The following is an 18,669-nucleotide window of genomic DNA, read 5'->3' on the forward strand; positions in this document are numbered from 1 at the left end:
AACGTCGTCGAATATGCGAGTATATAGTACATTATCTGGCGGAGGGAAATAGAAACAAATTGTAATTGGTAAATACATACATACAAAGGTATATATATATACATATATATATATATATATATAATGCGCTAAAATAAAGGATTGTGGGAGTTACGAGAACTTAAGTATAAATACATTTATGTATGTTTGTATGTATGCATGTGCGATTCATATTATGTATGTATTGTATATAAGTAAGTAATTAATTAAACATAATTCAAAGTAATAGTTGAGCACCTCTGTTCACAATTTTTGTAATTTGCTACCTGAAAGTCTAGCATCCAATTCTAATATTTATTTAATTTTTTTCTTTATCCTTGCATTTCGCATTAAACACGCATTCATTGCTATAAAACATAAACATTCGATGCTATTTAACATTAGTATTAGTAAATAAACTAAAATAAATAAAAACCTGCACTCAGCTGGCGGCATACACAAATGATATAATCCACACAAGCCGTATCACATAGGCCACACGTAGCGAGTTCCTACTGCACAGCATATATTGTAAATGATAAATTAACTTTAAGATTATACATAATATTTTATGCTACAATCACTTTTACTTGATATTGTGTTGAGATAACGTTTTGGGATTAGTAGGAGTAATAGGAGCGGTGGAGGGGAGAGATTCTGCGTAACAGTCGTAATACTTATTTTAAAGTAAAATCAGCCAACGTTCATTCTGCAAATGTTGCCGGCTTAGAAAAAATAATTATAAAATGGGCAACAATTCGTTAGGTTTATAAACAGTTGCATACTAGTATGTATAATTTCAATTAAATTTACAGCAATCGAAATCATTTAAGCTGCCTTTTCGTAAGCTATTGCTTCAAAAAGTATAGGTTTTTGCTTTTTATTTCAATGTTTGTTGAGTCTTTCAATTTGATTACGACTTGCTTTTTGGTCTGTTTGTTTGTTGCCTGTTCTCTACTTCTCCGTCTTGCTGCGCGTTTTCGTCGTGGCTCCAATGACTTTTTCAGACTTTTTGGTGCGTGGAAGCGTGGTATAGCTAGCCGACATAACCTGTAATGAAAATGCAAAAAAAAAAGCAGAAAATGTATATATAATTAAAATTTGATAGTAAAAGCGAAATTGTGAAAGAGAGTATAAGCAGAGTAAACAAAAATGCAACTGCACATGCCCAGGAATAAAGCAGCACATGCATGGATTATCAATGAGTGCAAACTTGATATGCGCAAACTGTTTAAAGGCGGGCATATGGTGGAGCGCGATGCCAAGAGCTATAAAAATACACACACACACACAAAAAGTATAAAAAGAGAAATATTTAACACTTTTGCACTTTGGAACACCCCACCATGCGCTCATGCTCATTTTCATATTAAGCCGATTGAAACATTTTGGGTTAGTTTGAGCAAAAAACAAGAAAAAACGTTAACTTTGATGGCACCGAAGCTTGAATACCCTACACATATAAAAACGTTTACATACAAGAACTTGATTTGTATTGTTTAGTTTGTATGACAGCTATATGCTACAGTGTACCGATCTGAACGATTTGTTCGCAGATTGTATTGTTGCTTTGGACAATAATACATGCCAAATTTTGTGAAGATATCGCGTCAAATAAAAAAGTTTTCCCTGCAAGCACCGGATTTTGAACGATCAGTTTGTATGGCAGCCATATGCTATAGTAAACCGATCTGAATAATTCCTACGGCGATTGTAGCGCTACCTTCGCAATAATCTATGGTAAATTTCGTGAAAATATCTTATCAAATAAAAAGTTTTCCATACACGGACTTGTATGACAGCTATATGCTATAGTTGTCCGATATCGGCGGATGCGACAAATAAGCACCGTTTTGGGAAGAAAAGCACGTGTGCAAAATTTCAGATTGATATCCCAAAAATTGAAGAACTAGTGCGCGTATATACAGACAGACAGACAGACGGATATGGCTAACTCAACTCAGCTCGCTGATAAATCGCGCTGATCACTCTTTATATACTTAATAGAGTACTTGATACTTGACTACGACTGTGTCTGGACGTTGCAAATTTCGCATCAAATTTTTTATTGTATACATGTAGTTAGGTACGTGTGTGCCTCTAGGCAGGTGCGTTTTTGGGTAAACTCCAGGTATGCGATTTTTGCAAGCTGTTAAATGCGTTTCGGCGTACCGGCTTGCTGGTTACCAACCAAAATGCGCTCACATAGCTACCAACATAAGTAGGGGTATGAGTATGAATGCATATTCGTATGTACAATTTCATGAGTTAACAAAGAATGATGAAATATTGTATGTATAGAAATGCTCAACTGCAAGCTGCAACTGCGAAATGCGTTGCAACAACAAACATTAGCGGGGGGGAAGAGTAGTGTAGCAGCATCTTAAATACAAACACGGTCCAAACTTTTTGAAATATTGCAGTAGTAGATTTTTTGCTTACAGTTCTAAAAAAAATTGTTGTAATTGTTGACTGTTTCATTAAATAGGTGCGTTGTTGTTGTTGTTGCAGAAGCTTTAATAACGCCAAAAAAAATTGTTTTTCAGCGAATTTAAGCATAACCTTCCAGTTCCAAATACCGTGCGGCGAATGTCTTTTGTGTTGTTTTTGTTGTTATAGCAATATCTATACCGGCATAACTATCCACATATGACTTTATCTAAAATCTCGCCTTAATTCTTTGGTTATTGCTCAGCGCCGCTGCTATTCGTTGATTCGGCTACGCGTGCTTGGTATTTAGATTTAAAACTAGTCTACAATTGCGTCTCATAACGGGCATTTGGCTTCTCGGGAGTCGCCTCAGTTGTTCTGCCCGCCAAACTGTTGTTGCTGGCCAAGCGCAATAGATTGGATTTTATATTTCTGAATATGTTTCGGTGCGGCGCTGGTGAAGAACTACGCGAAGATAAGCTAGCAGCATCTAAGCTACTGTTCGGCGCTGTTGTGCTGCTCACTACATCTGCTGGTACGCGTGTGGGACGCGGTGGCAATGGTGGCGCTGGTGCTTTGCCTTTGTTGTGCGTTAGCGGACGTAGCGTAAATAATTTACTATCAATGGCTGTTGTGTAAGAAGATAAGGTGGGCATTGTTGTTGTTGTGGTTGCTATATTGGCGCGAAAGTTATCTTTAATTGCTTTTAGGGTGTCTTGTAATTCTTTGGCATTGATTTTCGGTCTTTCGGTGGTCTCTTGAAGCTCAACGCCAGTTGTGTTTGCTTCAGCCACAGCTTGGATTGTGATATATGTGGCTTCTTTTGGTAAATCCGAATGTGTGTAAGGAGTTGTAATCGCTTCCTGTACCAAGTTGTCTGCAGGCGTCTCTGCGACAGCTTTCTCCCCCTTCGCTTCTTCAGCTTCCTCTAAGGTGTGTAGCGCATCGGCAAAGACGTCGCTTCCATTGTCCTCATCGCTGCTATCGAGTGTGTTGTAGGTGTCGGTGTTACTGCAAATAGAATTGTTATCCTCCTTGAAATAATAATCGTCCTTTAATGCTACTTCATCGATGTCTGCAATGGGCGCGCCGAATGTCTCCTCAACTGCGTCGATTTCAGCTTCTAATTGTTGTTGTGTTATTGTGACGCTAGTCGCCGCTTGTTGACCTTCGTGTGCTGTACTCTCTTTAACAACATTTTCTGCTTCAAAGCTACACTCTAAGTCATTGATTTCAGCAATGGTTTGCATTTTTTCAAGTGACGAGCTCTTGCCGTCGTCGCCACTTTCTTCAGCGGATCTGGCATGTGGCATCTCCTCCCAAATTTGTATGCATTTCTGTATATCGACGACGGTTGGTTCGTGTAATGTCTCAAAGTCTTCTAAACTTCCCCTAAACTCTTGATCTGTTGGCCTAAACTTGTGTTGGGGTTCATTTAGAATCTATCGGGATACGCGGGTTCAAATAAATAATATAAAATAAATTATAAAATAGGAAGCAAATAAAATTGAAATGAAACCTGTAAAAAAAACCTATAAAATTAAAATATAATATAATAATAAAATACAAGTAGTTTACAGGTTTGGTACGGGTATATCAAAATACCGAAATTCGGAACTTTCTTGAAAGATTATTTCTGAAACGTTTGCAATTCGACAGACACGTGTTAAAGAAGAGTACACAGTATATTTTTAGTGTTCGCCGACAGTACGACGTCTATTAAATCTCACTTTAAATTTTCATTGACTTTAGGGATGGACCTTTGAAAGTTCACTAAGCTGTGTAGTTATGCCGAAGCCATTACGAAGCTCTTGGCTTTGCAGATGGTGTGAGAAATATCAGCTTTGGAACTATCTTTGTTTTAATTCTTTCACAGCAAAGTTGGAGATATTTTTTAGAGAACAAAAATGATCAATGTGTATTGGAGGTACATTAAATTACTAAATTGGTGCAAAACGGTATGCGCCTGTGAGTATGTCATATATGTGAAATGCCATTACATGTGCACATATATACAAGATTCAATTTTGTGCGGCATCTTTTAGGCGCTATAGAATGAATGCAACCATTTCATACACAATTTCGGCTTCAGAGATAAGTTTAAAAAAAAATTCTTGCCACATTTATTTGTTTATTTTCTGAGTTTTTGTAGCTCACTTTTTAATCTACAACTATTTTTAGGTTTTCAAAAAATCTTAAACAGCGTTGAATTTCAGAATGCTTGCAATTTGTAGCATTGCTCTATCGGAAGTTAAAAAATTTGTGTACCGTTAGAGGATGTAGACTTGCTTTCCGTTCGCAATGCATCTTATGCTTCATTTGCAGTGCTTTTTTTATCGCATGCTACAAAAAAGTAAAGCGGTCAATACTTTTTTGTCGCATGTTAAAAAAATGTTGAATACAAAACCTCTAAATTTTACTAGATTTAAGTATTTTAATTAAGAATTTAAAAAATGCATGCGCATGATATATATTTATATGAAATTTAGTTAAGGAGTCATATTCTTTTCAGCAATATTTTCAAATTTCTACTATACATTTGAATTGCAATTCGCTACACTGAAGCCACAAAGTAGCAGAAAAATAATAGTAATTAAAAAAAAAAAAACATAAAACAACAACGCTTTTGCCTTACCTCTGTAGTACGCCTGGCTTTCAAACGTGTTTTCGAAGCATTTGTCATCGACGATGTTCTGCTTAGGCCAACCGATACCGGTTCGGCGCTGGAGTAACCCGAACTAATGTCTTCCGATGATCTTATATTGTAGCTATTGGCGACAAGAATAAAAATTCCTTTGTTAAGCGCAATTGTTCATGTATGTATGTATGTATGGATGTGTAGCTTAAAGGCAATGCTTACTTAAAACCATCCGCACCCTTAGCAACATCCACCTCGGAGAAATACATGCCGGTAGAGTGGCGTGTACCCGACGCTGAACGGGCAATACTTGCATGTGGACGTGGACGCAGCAGACGTTGCTGTGAACGCATTTGCACGACTTCGTCGATCTGATGTGGCGCAATAAAGTTTATGTATATATGTATGTGTATGTGCGTGTGTGCAGTTGTATGAAAAAAAATTATTATTGTCAACGTTTTGAACAGGCGCTATTGTACAGTTATTGCTATTTATTTTGCTATTGTTATTTTTCTTTTATTATTTTTTTTTTTGTTATTTTTTTAAATTCTTTTAATTTTATTTTTTTTATTTTATTTTATTTAATTTTTATTTTATTTTATTTTTTTTTTTGTACGTTTGCACTTACCTCGTCCTGTGTGCGTTGCACATCTGGCTCCGAGAGATCGCTCAAGCTGTAGCTGCGTCGCAACGTTTGCACCAGATTGCCGCCACCCTATTGTGTATAAATTATGCGCACGACAAAGAAATTTATCAATTGCGTAAATTTATATACTTACATACATACAAAAATACATGTGTATGCAGCAAGCAACTTTTTAGGTGTTTGAACTTAAGTATGAGTTGTGATGTGCCGTTAAATGTATGTAGTTACGATTTTACAATGAGCCAACAGCGATTAATAGCAAAATTAGGTATAAAAAATGTTTAGCATATATTAAAAATTAATTGTAAAAAAAATTGTTACAAACTAATAGTGTACTTAAACGACTAATACAAGCATACATAAGATTAATTAGCATTTTTTATTAATAGCTTGAATTGTGGCGTTTCGAGGTTGTTGGCTGGCAAACGTCGTCTGCTATCGTCTGCTCAGAGATCATATAACTGCGTACCATTCTAAATGCTTTCCTGCCAAATAGTGCAGGCCAATTGCATATACTACATATATCTTTATTTGTGCATTTTATTCGATTTCGATGTCCATGTCTGGTGTGGCGTCGCGCAATTTGCGCCGTCCTCTGATGCCGGCGCCCGTGGCTTTCGCCGCATTCATGTTGCTTTGTTTGGTATCTCTTGTTGTCGTCATTTTTGTTGACGTTGTAGATGCTTTGCGTGTACGCAACTTTCGTGCGGGCAGTTCACGTGAACGTGCCGCACCCTTTTCTCTACTTTCCACTGCCGCCAGCTCCGCTTCGATCAACATTTGCCGCTCTTGGCACATGAGCGCACCAATCGGCATCAAATCCAGCTGTTCGTCGTCTTCCGAAAACTCCAATTGTGCCGCATTTAATTGACCAAGTGAGGCGGAACGTTGCATCCAAGTGGCATCGCCAATAGCACAATCTGGGTCATCGCGTTCACTTTGCGTATTGCGACGGTAGCGATCGATCTCATTGTCCGAATGTGAAGTACTCAGCTGTGCTGGAAATTGATTGTTGCCGATTGTGCCCATGCCGAACTGTACGGTCTGCGTATGCGTCGCGTGCGTGTTCGTTCGGTTGTGTGTTTGGACGCATGCAGCGGACAAGCGTGTATGCGTGCGACGTTGTGTGTGAGTGTGAGTTCAATTACATTTTTTTGTTTTGATTTGATTTTTGTTTTTGTGAGTCATATGTTAGATTGTGTTAAGCGTTGCGTGCGTTATAGAGGAGGAACCAAAGGAAAAGAAAAGAAATATTATTGAAATTAAAATAAATCAAAAAAGCAAAGTTTATTGTGAAAGAAAACAGACATAGCAATCAAAAAATGCGCCAATTGTAAAGGTTAAATGATTTTTACGCTAATACAATACGAAATTGTTAGCATAATTAATTCCGTTTTTTTTTACTTCAAAAAAAAATCCAAAGACATTTAAAATGACGCAACAAAATACATTTATTTGTTTTGGCATACAAAATATTTGAATGAAATGAAATATGAAACCGCTTAACTAAATTATATTAAATGTACGAACTATACATACACATAAGTATAACTGCGATGCATATGATCAAGTAATGGGCAGCGCTGCATAATACACATATATATTTTTAAAGCTTTGAAACGAAAAACAAATTGCAAATTTTATGCTTAAAATCTACAACGTGTGCAAAAAAAAATCTAAATATTAGCCTGTTGCAGCACAAATGCTCCACAGTCGACCAAATGCATCTTCAGAGCGTTTAATAAGCGGCGTATTTTTTTTTTTGTTTTTTTTCAAATGCTACTTTTTCTTATAATGGTGTTTGATGAGTTTCGGTTAAATACGAGTATTTTGCTTGCAGCTGTGATGAACACAATGTGGTGAACTTGTTTACATAATGATTTTTGATCTCTAAAAAAATATATGGCATTTTTTTAATTATTGCTGCGTTGAAAGACATTTACCTTGAGCGCTGTTTGCATGATGACATTGGTGGCATAGTTGACGCCTTTGGTGCCCAATTGTAGTACAGCCGAGTAGCCACGTTCTTTGGCTTGATTGAGGTACTCGTCAATTTCCTAAAAAGTTGTGGAGCGAAGAAAATATATTATATATATTTAATTTACTACAGGCGAATTAAGGTCTATGCAGAATTCTGCAAAAATGTTGCGCAGATAAGAAAGTTTTTTTCTTTTAAGCGTAAGTAGTTCAAAACCAGAAAAAACATGCCCACAATACCTACCACAAGTGTATTTTTTATAGCATAAAAGCGTATAAAAAGTGTTTTATCTTTGATTTTGTTTCGAACTGAACAATATATGTATATAGAAAGATTGTGGCATTGTCTTTCACAATTATATGGGTCGAATTTCATAAAGATATCTTGTCAAATAAAAAGCTTTCCATGCAATTTCTTGATTTTGATCGTTTAGTTAGTATGGCAGCTATATGCTATGAGGATCCGATCTGAACAAGATAATCGGAGATTGTAGCCTTGCCTTGGACAAAAATCTGTGTCGAATTTCGTGAAGATATCTTGTCAAAAGAAAAGTTTTTCATAAAAGAATTTCTTTTTGATCGGTCAGTTTGTATGACAGCTATGTGTTATAGTAATAAGCTATAGTGGCATGACTTAATCGACTCAGCTCGTCACGCTGATTACTTATACTATTTAGGGTCTCCGACGTTCGCTTTTGGGTGTTACAACGTGTTAAAGGTATAATAAATGGCAGGAGTCATAAAATAATGATTTTTAAAGCCGAAATGGCACACTCAGAGGACATTTACTTTACTGCTTTGTTATTTTGTAGCTATAGAAATTTTCATATAAAAAATGTTGCTCCAAATAATAAACGGTTAAGCTGGACTAGCGCTATAAAAGCTTTATAAAAAAAAAACCGCCAAATATACCGCACCTGTTCTCTGCGTGTCAACATGGGGTGTACGAATTTCCTGTACAATGTTGAGCTACCCTTTGTAGCGGGCGACAAAAGCCATAAAACAATGATCACTTTCACTTCATAGTAAAATGGAAACCATGAGAGAAAGATATCCGTAAATGTTTCGATGCATGTAAAGAAAGCGTAAACAATCCAATACATCATCCATTTCACCTAAAATAAGAAATAAAGTTGAAATCAGCTATTTATAGCGTCTTTTGTTTTTTAAAAAAACATTTTCATTACTCACATATTCTTTCACATTTTTGGTGCGTACAGCTTTGTAAGAAGCATATGCTGGATATAGAGTACCGAAGGATAATCTGAAAGCAGGAAATATAATATTTTGTGCCCATAAACGTGGCGATATAAATGTGGCTATCAAAACTAAAATACAAGCCGTTGTAAATGAAACATGGGGCAATGGCCAACTCTGCACTACTTCCAAAAAGCGTCCGAACAAAGTCAAATTATGCACAACCTGCTCTGTATTTATAATATTTGCATTAACTGCTGCTGATTGTGTGCTGCTCTTTTGTTTAAAATAGAATGCGCGACGTACATTGTCCGGTATTGGTGGCTCATCGTCGACATGCCAAGTATTCGGATATAATAATGTATTAGAGGCGGTAGGGGAAGCTTGCTCAACATTATCAAGTGAATGCCCAATAAATGCTGCTGTTCGATTACTATTATAATAAATAAACGATTCAGGTGGTGCATCTAATGAATAGCGACGATAGTAGCCACTGTCATCCGTTGCATACAGGGGTGGTGGATACGCTTGTGCTGTATTGGCGTTCCAACGTCCATAAAATGATGCATTGTCTGGCTGTTGGCTATATTGTAAATGTTGCGAACGCTTTTGTAAGAATTTTTGCTGCTGGTATGGCACCTCCCGCGGCGATGGCCACTCTCCTCCAGCATGATTCTTCCAATCGCTGCTATGCATTTCAGTACACAGAATAACAGCTCATTGACCGCTTTTAATGCGGTCACTTGTTGCTATTGTGGCAAACATTCAGTTTTCCGTTTTTTATTTTTCTTAAATTGTGTATTTTGTAAAATCCAGTGAAATTTTTGAAAACCATGTACTATAAAAATGCCAATTATTTGCCTACTGAACAGGCACTGAATAGAGTTGAACTGTGGCACAAAATATATAATATTATGCTCAATAGCGATTTGCACAATACAATGAAATTTCTGAATGAGTTTTGTAGTAGCAGCAGACGCTCATATTTAAAAATAGCATGAAAATTTCGAGTAACATTTCGAAATGGTTTTCGAAACATACATTCGGCCTGTGTCGTACACTAAAAATATGCTCAACGAGAGTGAAAAGCGGACAACAGTTGCACTAGAAAAACATTAGCAGCTGAGTTTGGCATGTTGAAATGAAGGTATGCGTACACGCACACGGTACACAGTACACAGCACACATAGGTGGTAAAGTTGCAAAGGATCTATGAACATTTACAAAATGTATAATTTTCTAAATACAATTTTTTGTTTTTGATAACAAATCTATAAACATTTACATAAAGTTGTAAATATTTATTTAGCAGCGTTTCGTATTTCTTTATAGCAGTGACCGAAGCATTTTAATTCGTTGTTTGATTTCTTGTGCTCTGCTCATACTAAAATGCCGTGTATGACTGCTGAAAAGACGAAATGGCACACAGCTGTATTTATTAATGGACACATTTATTGTACATACGATCGTGTGCGCTTATAAACTCCACACACAATTTTCATATGTATATTTACTTGCAAATTGTTATGTGTGCTCGGAGTACTTGAACGACGCCTATTCATTCACGCATGCGATAGCGCAAATGAAGCGAACTACGCGCACTTTTTTTGGTGAACGAAATTGCTGCAGTTTAGTTACCTGAAAAGTGGTATTTCTAAATATGTTAAGGTTTAAAGGAAAACGGGTAATGACGTGTCGGCGACAATTACTTTAACAAAAGCTAATAAAAATGTTACTAACAAGGCCCACTTATAACTGTTTGGCAGTTTCGTCTGCTTTATTTCTTTCTATTTTGTTTTTTGCAAGCAGCAACAACCACAGTGAGCGTCGTCAAAGCAATCAATGCATACGCCGCTTATGCGTCTAATGACTCAAAAAACCCGGAAGTAGTGCCAGAATGCTTATAACGTTTTCAATTTCTTAAGTAGGCAATTGTAATTTAGCTTTATAATTACTAAATTTTTTTTTTGTATATTTTAAAAGTTTGCATTATAAAAAGTGTGTGCTCGAATTGGCGCAGTGTGCTAGTTACTTACATTATGAATCGCGAGAGCAATGCACTTATCATGGTGATTAGTTTTGTTCTACAAAATTCACACTATAGTAGCACCTTAAGTTGCACTTCGTCGTCCTACTGTCGTCTGCCACTGCTTGGTGCCTCCTCGGGTTAAGTAGACACGGAAGTTTATACGCTCACATCAACGTAGTTGTAGGTACGTCTGCCTAATATGTGTGCAGTAGATATAAAACGTGTGAAATTTACAAGAATCAATTAACTCAAAAATACTTATATGCTAAAAAATGCAGTTCATGCGACACATACAATTTTACCGGTGTATATGTTTGTAGATACTTCCTGGGCAAAGACAATATAATCCCGTAAATCAACTTCAATTAAATTTTGCACAAATACTTATTTACATACATGCTCAAACATCTTGCTAACAGCATCCAAACCGCTAAACCTTGTAGTTGTTTGAATTATGTTTTTGTTTTGTCTATATAAATAATGTATGTGCGCACAATAGCAACATTTTTTCTATAGCAATTTATATTTTCTTTTTGTTTGCAAGTAACCTTGGTAAATTAAATTTCATCACATTAGTAAGAGTTATAAAAAATCCTCACAACCTTGCATCCTCCCATTTTGTTTAACGATTTTTCCTGCTATTCTTCTTTTCCTATACTATTTTGCTTAACACAGGTCAATTAGGTGCAATTATTATAAGAACACAAGGGTACATCAAAATCTTTAAGCCCTTCTCTTACTGTTTATTACATACCTTTGTTATTTCACGGCTACCACTTCTTAAACACCAGCGCGAGTCCTCAAATTCTTACGCCTTTATTGGCCACTGTTACAATAATGTTCAGCCTTTTTATTAATTAAACTAAAAACTTCATATTTCCTTTATATTGCGCTTTACTTAACTACATTTATTTATTATATGGCTTAATATTTTCACACATCTTAGTTTTCAGCTGTTCTCCTCCAGCGACTGATTTTAATCCCAAACCAGCCAAGAAATATGTATAGAAACAAAACAACGCAACAGCAAAAATCAACAATCAGTGTTGCATTTTATTTTGCTGCATACCATTCGGTGCCTCTTCGTAAAATTGCATTTAACTAATTTATTAAGTTTTGTTATACAATTGAAGTTATATATGCAGATATAGATATAGATTTTCGTTAATTCATATAAAATTTAACTAAAGATGCATTAACGTTTAACTCGTATTAACTGTTTGTATCAAAGAGGGATTTTATATAACACTCTTTAGGTGCTACAACACTTAAATGTGATGTAGGGTGAGCTGTGTGCAATAAAATCGTGTATTTAAATTGTGCGGGCGCATTTACAGTGACGGTGATTAATTGAGAAACGGAAATAGAAAAAAATAAATTTTTTTAATAGCAATTAATTAAAAATTTTCTATAATACTAAAAAGAAATACACGATTTTCACAATACCATAAGCGCAATAATTTATTTGCCATATTTGAAATAAGATATATACATACATAATTTTAAAAAATACCTATAATTGAGGGGTTAAGGCACATACCCAGAGTTAGAACCAGTATCGATATAGACAATAGCGCACAACAAAGATAATTCGGTTGTATTGGCATTTTAAAAATTTTTGCTGACATTTGTAAAGACGATGAAAACAACAGTGTAGAGTTCAAATCATCCGTCGACGTGCTGTGATACACAAAAGGACGTGCACGAATATGATGACCGTTAGCCTGTGCCTTTTGGCACGCATGCGTTACAGAAGCGGCCAACACAAATGGTATGACGCCCAGTAGAAGCCAAAGTAGTACGTTGAAAATATTCAAAAGGACTATTTCCAAAGCAGAATAATGAAAATCCAAATCGTTGAAAATATATATTAGACCAGCAAATGCATATGCTAAATTCATAACGGTTAAAAAGCACACCGGCACAGCAGCATGGCGGTTGAGATGCTCCAATAACTTGTGAAATTCTAGGACCTCCTGTGAAATAAAATAAATTTTGAGTTGCTAGTTAATTTAGTGTCTGGAGTCCGTAATAAGGGTCACATATAGAATTTTTAGAAACTCGTACCGTTAACCAAATAAGAATTATTAAACAATTGTCAGATAGATGGCAGTTTAATTAAATCGTTAGATTTAGTAAGTTATAAAAACAATTAAACATAATAAGTTCCAACGCACTATCGTTGGTATTTCTAATTTTTAGGGAAGAGAAAGACATGATACGATTTTCTTACTAATCGTGCTAGAAAAAAACTGAGGGCATCGTCTGAGAATATTGTAAATCATATAGCGGTTAATGGTCGCAGAACAGACTAAAGTAGACTTCATTCAATACCGTTCAACTTCTTTCCGAATGAAAGGAATCGAAGTAATTGGCTTGGTATTATTCCATTCGTCCTATAAATTGTTTAGGGGGTCTAAATAAGTTTTAAACCACCTGTAACAAGTTCATTGATTTTATAGGAAATTTACCGTTACCTGTCGAGGTGTGAAACCCATTAGTAAAACATTTTTTGTTAGTCGGAGCAGGCAAACTGTTTTCACGGCTTTTATAAAAATTAAAGCAGTTACCCTTTTATACTCGTTTTTATAACACCTGATCAAATTTAATCCGATAGATGACAGTTTATTATATTCAAAATTACTTTACACTCATTGGATCAAATATGATCCGGACTAGTCCATTTACTGCATGAAAGTCTACTTTATCACGAACGCAAGTACATATTTTAGTTGCACAAAACCTTCAGTGACGGTAGTAAGTCAACGAAAATCATGCGAGTCGTCCCAGTCGAAACTGCCTAACAACCTAACGAATGGCGCTCCAAAGGAAACGGAACGCAAAAAAAAAATTAAGTTCGCTAAGGATTCATACCAACCGAAGCTTATAAAAATGTATGAAAAATTAGATTAAGAGTTGGCGAACTTGTGTTGGCTGAAGAGGAGCCTATTTTGAAAGTGTTAATGCAGTTATTATTAAAATACGTCAAAATGTTGTTTTATTTTGTCAGTCCGTGTCAAATTTGATCAGATCTTATATATATTTTAATTACCCGCATCCAATCGGTGGTCTCAATGGAATGCATTAAAAGTTTATGCGACAGCGAGGAAATATGTATACGTAGCAAATAACATTGAATGCAGTAGTTGGCGAGAATTATCACTTCCACTAAGTCCTGCACAAAAAGCGTGATGATCAAGACAACCTGCGACAAAAATATAAATTAGCAACATGCAATGCAACCTAAAATAAAGAACACCTTAGTCGCCAGCTCCCAGTCTGCCAGTATGCCAGTAAACCATTTCACTTGTATGATGCGCGACTGCAAAAGCACCGAAGGAATTGTGTACGCAAAGAGGAAGGCCAACAACACCAATCCACATAACAAATATGACCATAGTAGTTTACATAAACGGCGTGGTTCCAAGCTAGTGAGAAACACACGTTCGATTAGATTCTGCAATTGCTCTTGATCGATTATTTTGAAAACAATTACAGCCGATATAAAACTAGATAGATTTAGCGCATTTGGGAAAATATGACCGAACAACAGTTGACCAACGGTATAGGTGGCATTGGAGCTGGGATCGTTTGTGAGGTCTTGATCGTGCGCAATAAAACCGCGATCGCCACTGAAAAAGTAACGAATTAAGTTATATCATTGGTAATGTTTTAAAAAACACGCTTTCAAAAGGTTTAGAAATTAATTACCGATATGAACATAAATATTGTAGAAAATATCCAAAGGATAGTATCAGTAACACCACCAGCGCCTGTGTATAGTTTAAGCAGCAAAGTACTTTGGACGTATCTGTTGGTATAGGATTTACACCGACAAGCGATAGGACTAAAATAAAAGGACGCAGAAACTGTAAAAGCGATGTTGTAAATGTTCAGTTTATAATTGTGTAAATTTAACTAAATATTATATAAGAGTAAGTCAAAAAGTCCATTAAAGCTAAAATATTTTATTCTACGACATGATCTGGATTTCTTTGAGACTCGCAAATATGAATTAAAATTAGAACTCATCTTGAAAATTTAGTTCAGCCTCTAAATTTCACACCGTCACGATTTCAATATTACTCTATGGGCTTTAGCGACCTCTGTTGTGCCGTCAGTAATAGCAATAGTATTTCCAAACTTGTGTTGAACCGACTATACACACATCTGAAGAACATATCAGCAATAATAAAATGTTATGGCAACTAACTAATTTTTGTGGACTTTTTGACCCACTCTCAAAGTTTTACCTTGCGTTTGCAATAGTCGAGCAACTCAGAAGTTGGCTCATGTGAGTGCCGCAAGTCTTCTACCTATAATGCATAATTAAAAAAATATTAATTGTTATTGCACAAAAATAATCAAATAGGCATTACAAGTATTATATAAAATTTCATATTTTCTCAATATAATTTATACATATATGCGAATTTTTGTTTTTCGGTTTCGGCTCGTTTTTGAAGCGCCATTCGCTAGATTATTGTACAGTTTCGACGACAGATTCATAAACCCACATCAAGCATTTATTTAATGAACTCAGCAATATACCGGCGTACTTTCGGACGTCAGAGAAGAGTAACCACTGCACAACTTCGTTCTGGTTACTGAAACCACTTAGCCTCCTACTTATCCAGAATTTTTAGAGCCTGATATACTTAACATATTAGGTGTAGTAAAAAGAAATCCATTATTTTTGCATGAAATTGAATGCTTTAATTATTACTTTTCGTATCCAGCCTTATTTAAATGGTTCCAAACGGTTTTTTGTGCAATGTTTAGATCCTGGACAATCGTATTTGATGTTTGGATTCGCCGATTTCCATTATTTTCGATAATTGGTCTTTCAGAGCGTTGTGCATCTCTTTACTACACCTAGTATATACTAAATGCGAAGAGTCACCGCCTGATACTAAGCACCTCTTGACATGTCCCGCCAAACTTGCTCACTAAAGACTCCTTTCCCTTTGCTCCAGCCCGTTTCCAGCCCTACCTGACCCTGATGTTACTATGACATCATGTGATGTAATAGCTGTTGATGTGACATGAAAAAATTTTCAACTTGAGTGCCGGCTATATATAATATTAAATAAGAAAGTGCCTGCCCACAGTGCAGAAGGCCACTAATTGATAGTGATGTGTGAGCATATGATGTTACTATGAAATCAACTGATTTGTTGACGTGATATGAAATTTATTTTCTTGGCTGTCGGCTATATACATATAAGAAAGTGCCTGCCCACGATGCAAAGGGCCACTAATTGGTAGTGATGTGTGATCATATGAAGTTACTTTGACATCATGTGATTTAAGTGGTATTGACGGGACATAATTTTTTTTTTTTTGCTCTTGGCTACCGGGCTTATAAAAAAAAATGTTAGCTACTCGACGTTTCTTTTTTTTAATATTCTGGTCTTCATACCCAAAAAATTAACCAAATTGTGTTGAACCGATCCATAAGAGATGTTGAGATCCTCTCCTTACTGCCATCACTACTATGCTCAAGTACTGTTTCTTTAACTTTTTCGATGTTATCGGCATTAACCAAGGTGAATGGACGACTTGCATGAGGTAACTTTTAGAGGACTACACGACCTTAACTGAGAGCTTTGTGCCACTCAAATACTTGTGTTCGTGATTAAGTAGGCTCCTTAAAACATTTATGGTATGTTACTTTTTCCGTAGTCATGATTTCATGGCAAACACAAAATTTCAAGCAAATTCATTGTTCAATATTTTTTCATGGTAAAGGCGTCATCCAAATTTTTCGCGTCGTAAACAAACAGCTGCCAAACACACTCTAATGAACATATGGGGATTAAATTACACACGAACATAGAAAAAATGTTGTACCATTCTAGAAATTTTTTTTTTATCGATTAGGTTTACTAAACTGGGCCATTCCGAGTCAAATTTGATCAGATGGAACATATATATGCATACATACATGGCGGAATGCCCGAGTTAAGCAAAATCTTAAATTAAAAAAGGTTTGGCATATTTAAATTATAAAGCGCGATATATACAAATGATATATTTGAATATTTTAAAAGGCAGCTCACAAAACATATAAATTTTCCAGTAAACTTGCATTTTTCTATACATATTTACAAATGTATATATATACATATGTATATATGATAAAATTATTCCTTTACTACTCACAACAATCTCAGTCATGCTATCGCCGAGCAGCGACGAACCCACAGTTGTTGTTGGTGCTGAGAATGGATCTAGCCGATTTGTTGATAAACGCAAAAGAGCGCCAGAGCTACTCCCAACACCCGTACCAACAGCGCCACCACTGTAGCTATAACGGTTCGGTGAGCCCACATGATGCTGATGCATATGATGACGGTATGGAATATGACTGCCATGGTTGTTGTTGTTACCCGCATTGCTATCACTATTTTGTCTTAAATGCTGCCGCACATTCACTGCTGATAAAACATCATTCTCTCCTCTGCCCGCTATGCCGCCAGCCACTGCACATGCAATACTATGCGGACAATGCGTGTTGGGACCAAAGTTGTTGAGCGGATTACTGATTTGAGATGATGCACTGGTGCTCGCCGCTAAGGTGTCCACACAACCGTACATACGCGGCACGCTCTTGCTGCGCTGAGCCACAGCATTTCGATTGGACCAGCTGATGAGTGAGTCCTCAGAGTTACAACGGACACTGGGCAAAGGAAACATCGCTGTGGATGCGGCGCTGCGTCCACGAACGATAGCAACGCCGTTGTTGTAAATTTGGTTTTTATTTTTACAACTCCTTTAACTTACTTTGTCTTACGGTTATTTGTACAAAATTAAATACTTTTGTTTTTGTTTTTTTTTTTTGAGAAAAATTTCGTTTTCAAAGCGCTTGCATTTCACTTTGTGCACGCATCTCACTACGCTGTTAAATCTCAACTGTTTTGTATGCTTTACTCGCTCTCCAGCAACGGACTGATGTGCGCGTTAATGACTCAAAGAGCAGTGATAACCTCACAGATTGATAAAATTCACTTTTGTTTATACACAAGTTTATTATTATACTGCATTTATGTAAATTGTTGTGTGTGGGTGCATGTATGTGTATTATTTTCCAACTGCGAACTGTTGGTTGGTTGTAAGTCGACGCAGTCAGATTATATCGTTGTATTCTGTTTTTGCTTAACGATTATGCTCGTAATTGACACTAAAAGTAGCCTCCGAATAAATGTAGTAGCATCTGATCAAAGTTGACCCGGACTGACAAAAAGAACCAACATTTTTACGTACTTATTTTAATATTATATAAATCTTTATTATCGCCTTCAAAATAGGCTCCTGAGCCAATACAATTAGGCTAAATCCAACACATATATAAATATCGGTTTTGATGGCCTTCAGCGAATTTCGACTTTAACAGCTTCAGTTCGCTAGACAAACATTTGGCGTCTATTCCTGTCAGTTAGACTCGACTGTTGTGTACGGGGATACTTTAAACACGGACTTGGACTTACATTCGGCCGCGTACTGTTACTTCGGCAGCTGCTTGAATAAAAAATCCAGCGAGTATGGAAGTTTAAGGAAATTGTTTTTAAAATTATCTATAAATCTTTGTAGGATACTATCAAAAAACGCTGAGCTATGATTTTTTAGTTCACTAAACAAGATGAAATTATAAGACAAAAACAAATAGTATTTTAGAATTTGATATTATTTGCGTCCAAATTCGAACGGACCAAATAATATATATCAATATAT

The 18,669-nt window shown here is 36.1% G+C and overlaps 3 protein-coding genes across 7 annotated transcripts in view; 1 reads left to right on the forward strand and 2 right to left on the reverse strand.

Annotated features, from left to right (window-relative positions):
• The window catches only part of LOC118683211 (helicase ARIP4), a 46,299-nt gene that overhangs the window by 6,616 nt on the left and 21,014 nt on the right, over window positions 1-18,669 (forward strand). The gene's annotated exons all lie outside the window — the stretch shown is intronic.
• ReepA (Receptor expression enhancing protein A) lies at window positions 2,512-11,944 on the reverse strand. 5 transcript variants are annotated; one of them, XM_036375517.2, is made up of 9 exons: window positions 11,690-11,944; window positions 10,943-11,129; window positions 8,901-8,973; window positions 8,627-8,824; window positions 7,676-7,789; window positions 5,715-5,801; window positions 5,309-5,457; window positions 5,084-5,216; window positions 2,512-3,890 (listed from the first exon to the last, which is right to left on the reverse strand). In XM_036375517.2, exons 2-9 carry the CDS (start codon window positions 10,972-10,974, stop codon window positions 2,772-2,774), a joined length of 1,905 nt encoding a protein of 634 aa, XP_036231410.2. In that variant the 5' UTR covers window positions 10,975-11,129; window positions 11,690-11,944; the 3' UTR covers window positions 2,512-2,771. The 5 variants fall into 5 exon arrangements, with proteins under 5 accessions (XP_036231410.2, XP_036231412.2, XP_036231411.2 ...); XM_036375519.2 differs by lacking the exon at window positions 11,690-11,944 and adding an exon at window positions 11,538-11,611; XM_036375518.2 differs by lacking the exon at window positions 11,690-11,944 and adding an exon at window positions 11,230-11,461.
• Window positions 12,370-17,953, reverse strand: GrlHz (Gustatory receptor-like Holozoa). The gene is made up of 6 exons (XM_036375539.2): window positions 17,101-17,953; window positions 15,189-15,251; window positions 14,647-14,804; window positions 14,195-14,567; window positions 13,988-14,140; window positions 12,370-12,911 (listed from the first exon to the last, which is right to left on the reverse strand). Exons 1-6 carry the CDS (start codon window positions 17,632-17,634, stop codon window positions 12,438-12,440), a joined length of 1,755 nt encoding a protein of 584 aa, XP_036231432.2. The 5' UTR covers window positions 17,635-17,953; the 3' UTR covers window positions 12,370-12,437.

The sequence above is a fragment of the Bactrocera oleae genome, chromosome 4 (genome assembly GCF_042242935.1).
Source record: "Bactrocera oleae isolate idBacOlea1 chromosome 4, idBacOlea1, whole genome shotgun sequence".
Classification (NCBI taxonomy): domain Eukaryota; kingdom Metazoa; phylum Arthropoda; class Insecta; order Diptera; family Tephritidae; genus Bactrocera; species Bactrocera oleae.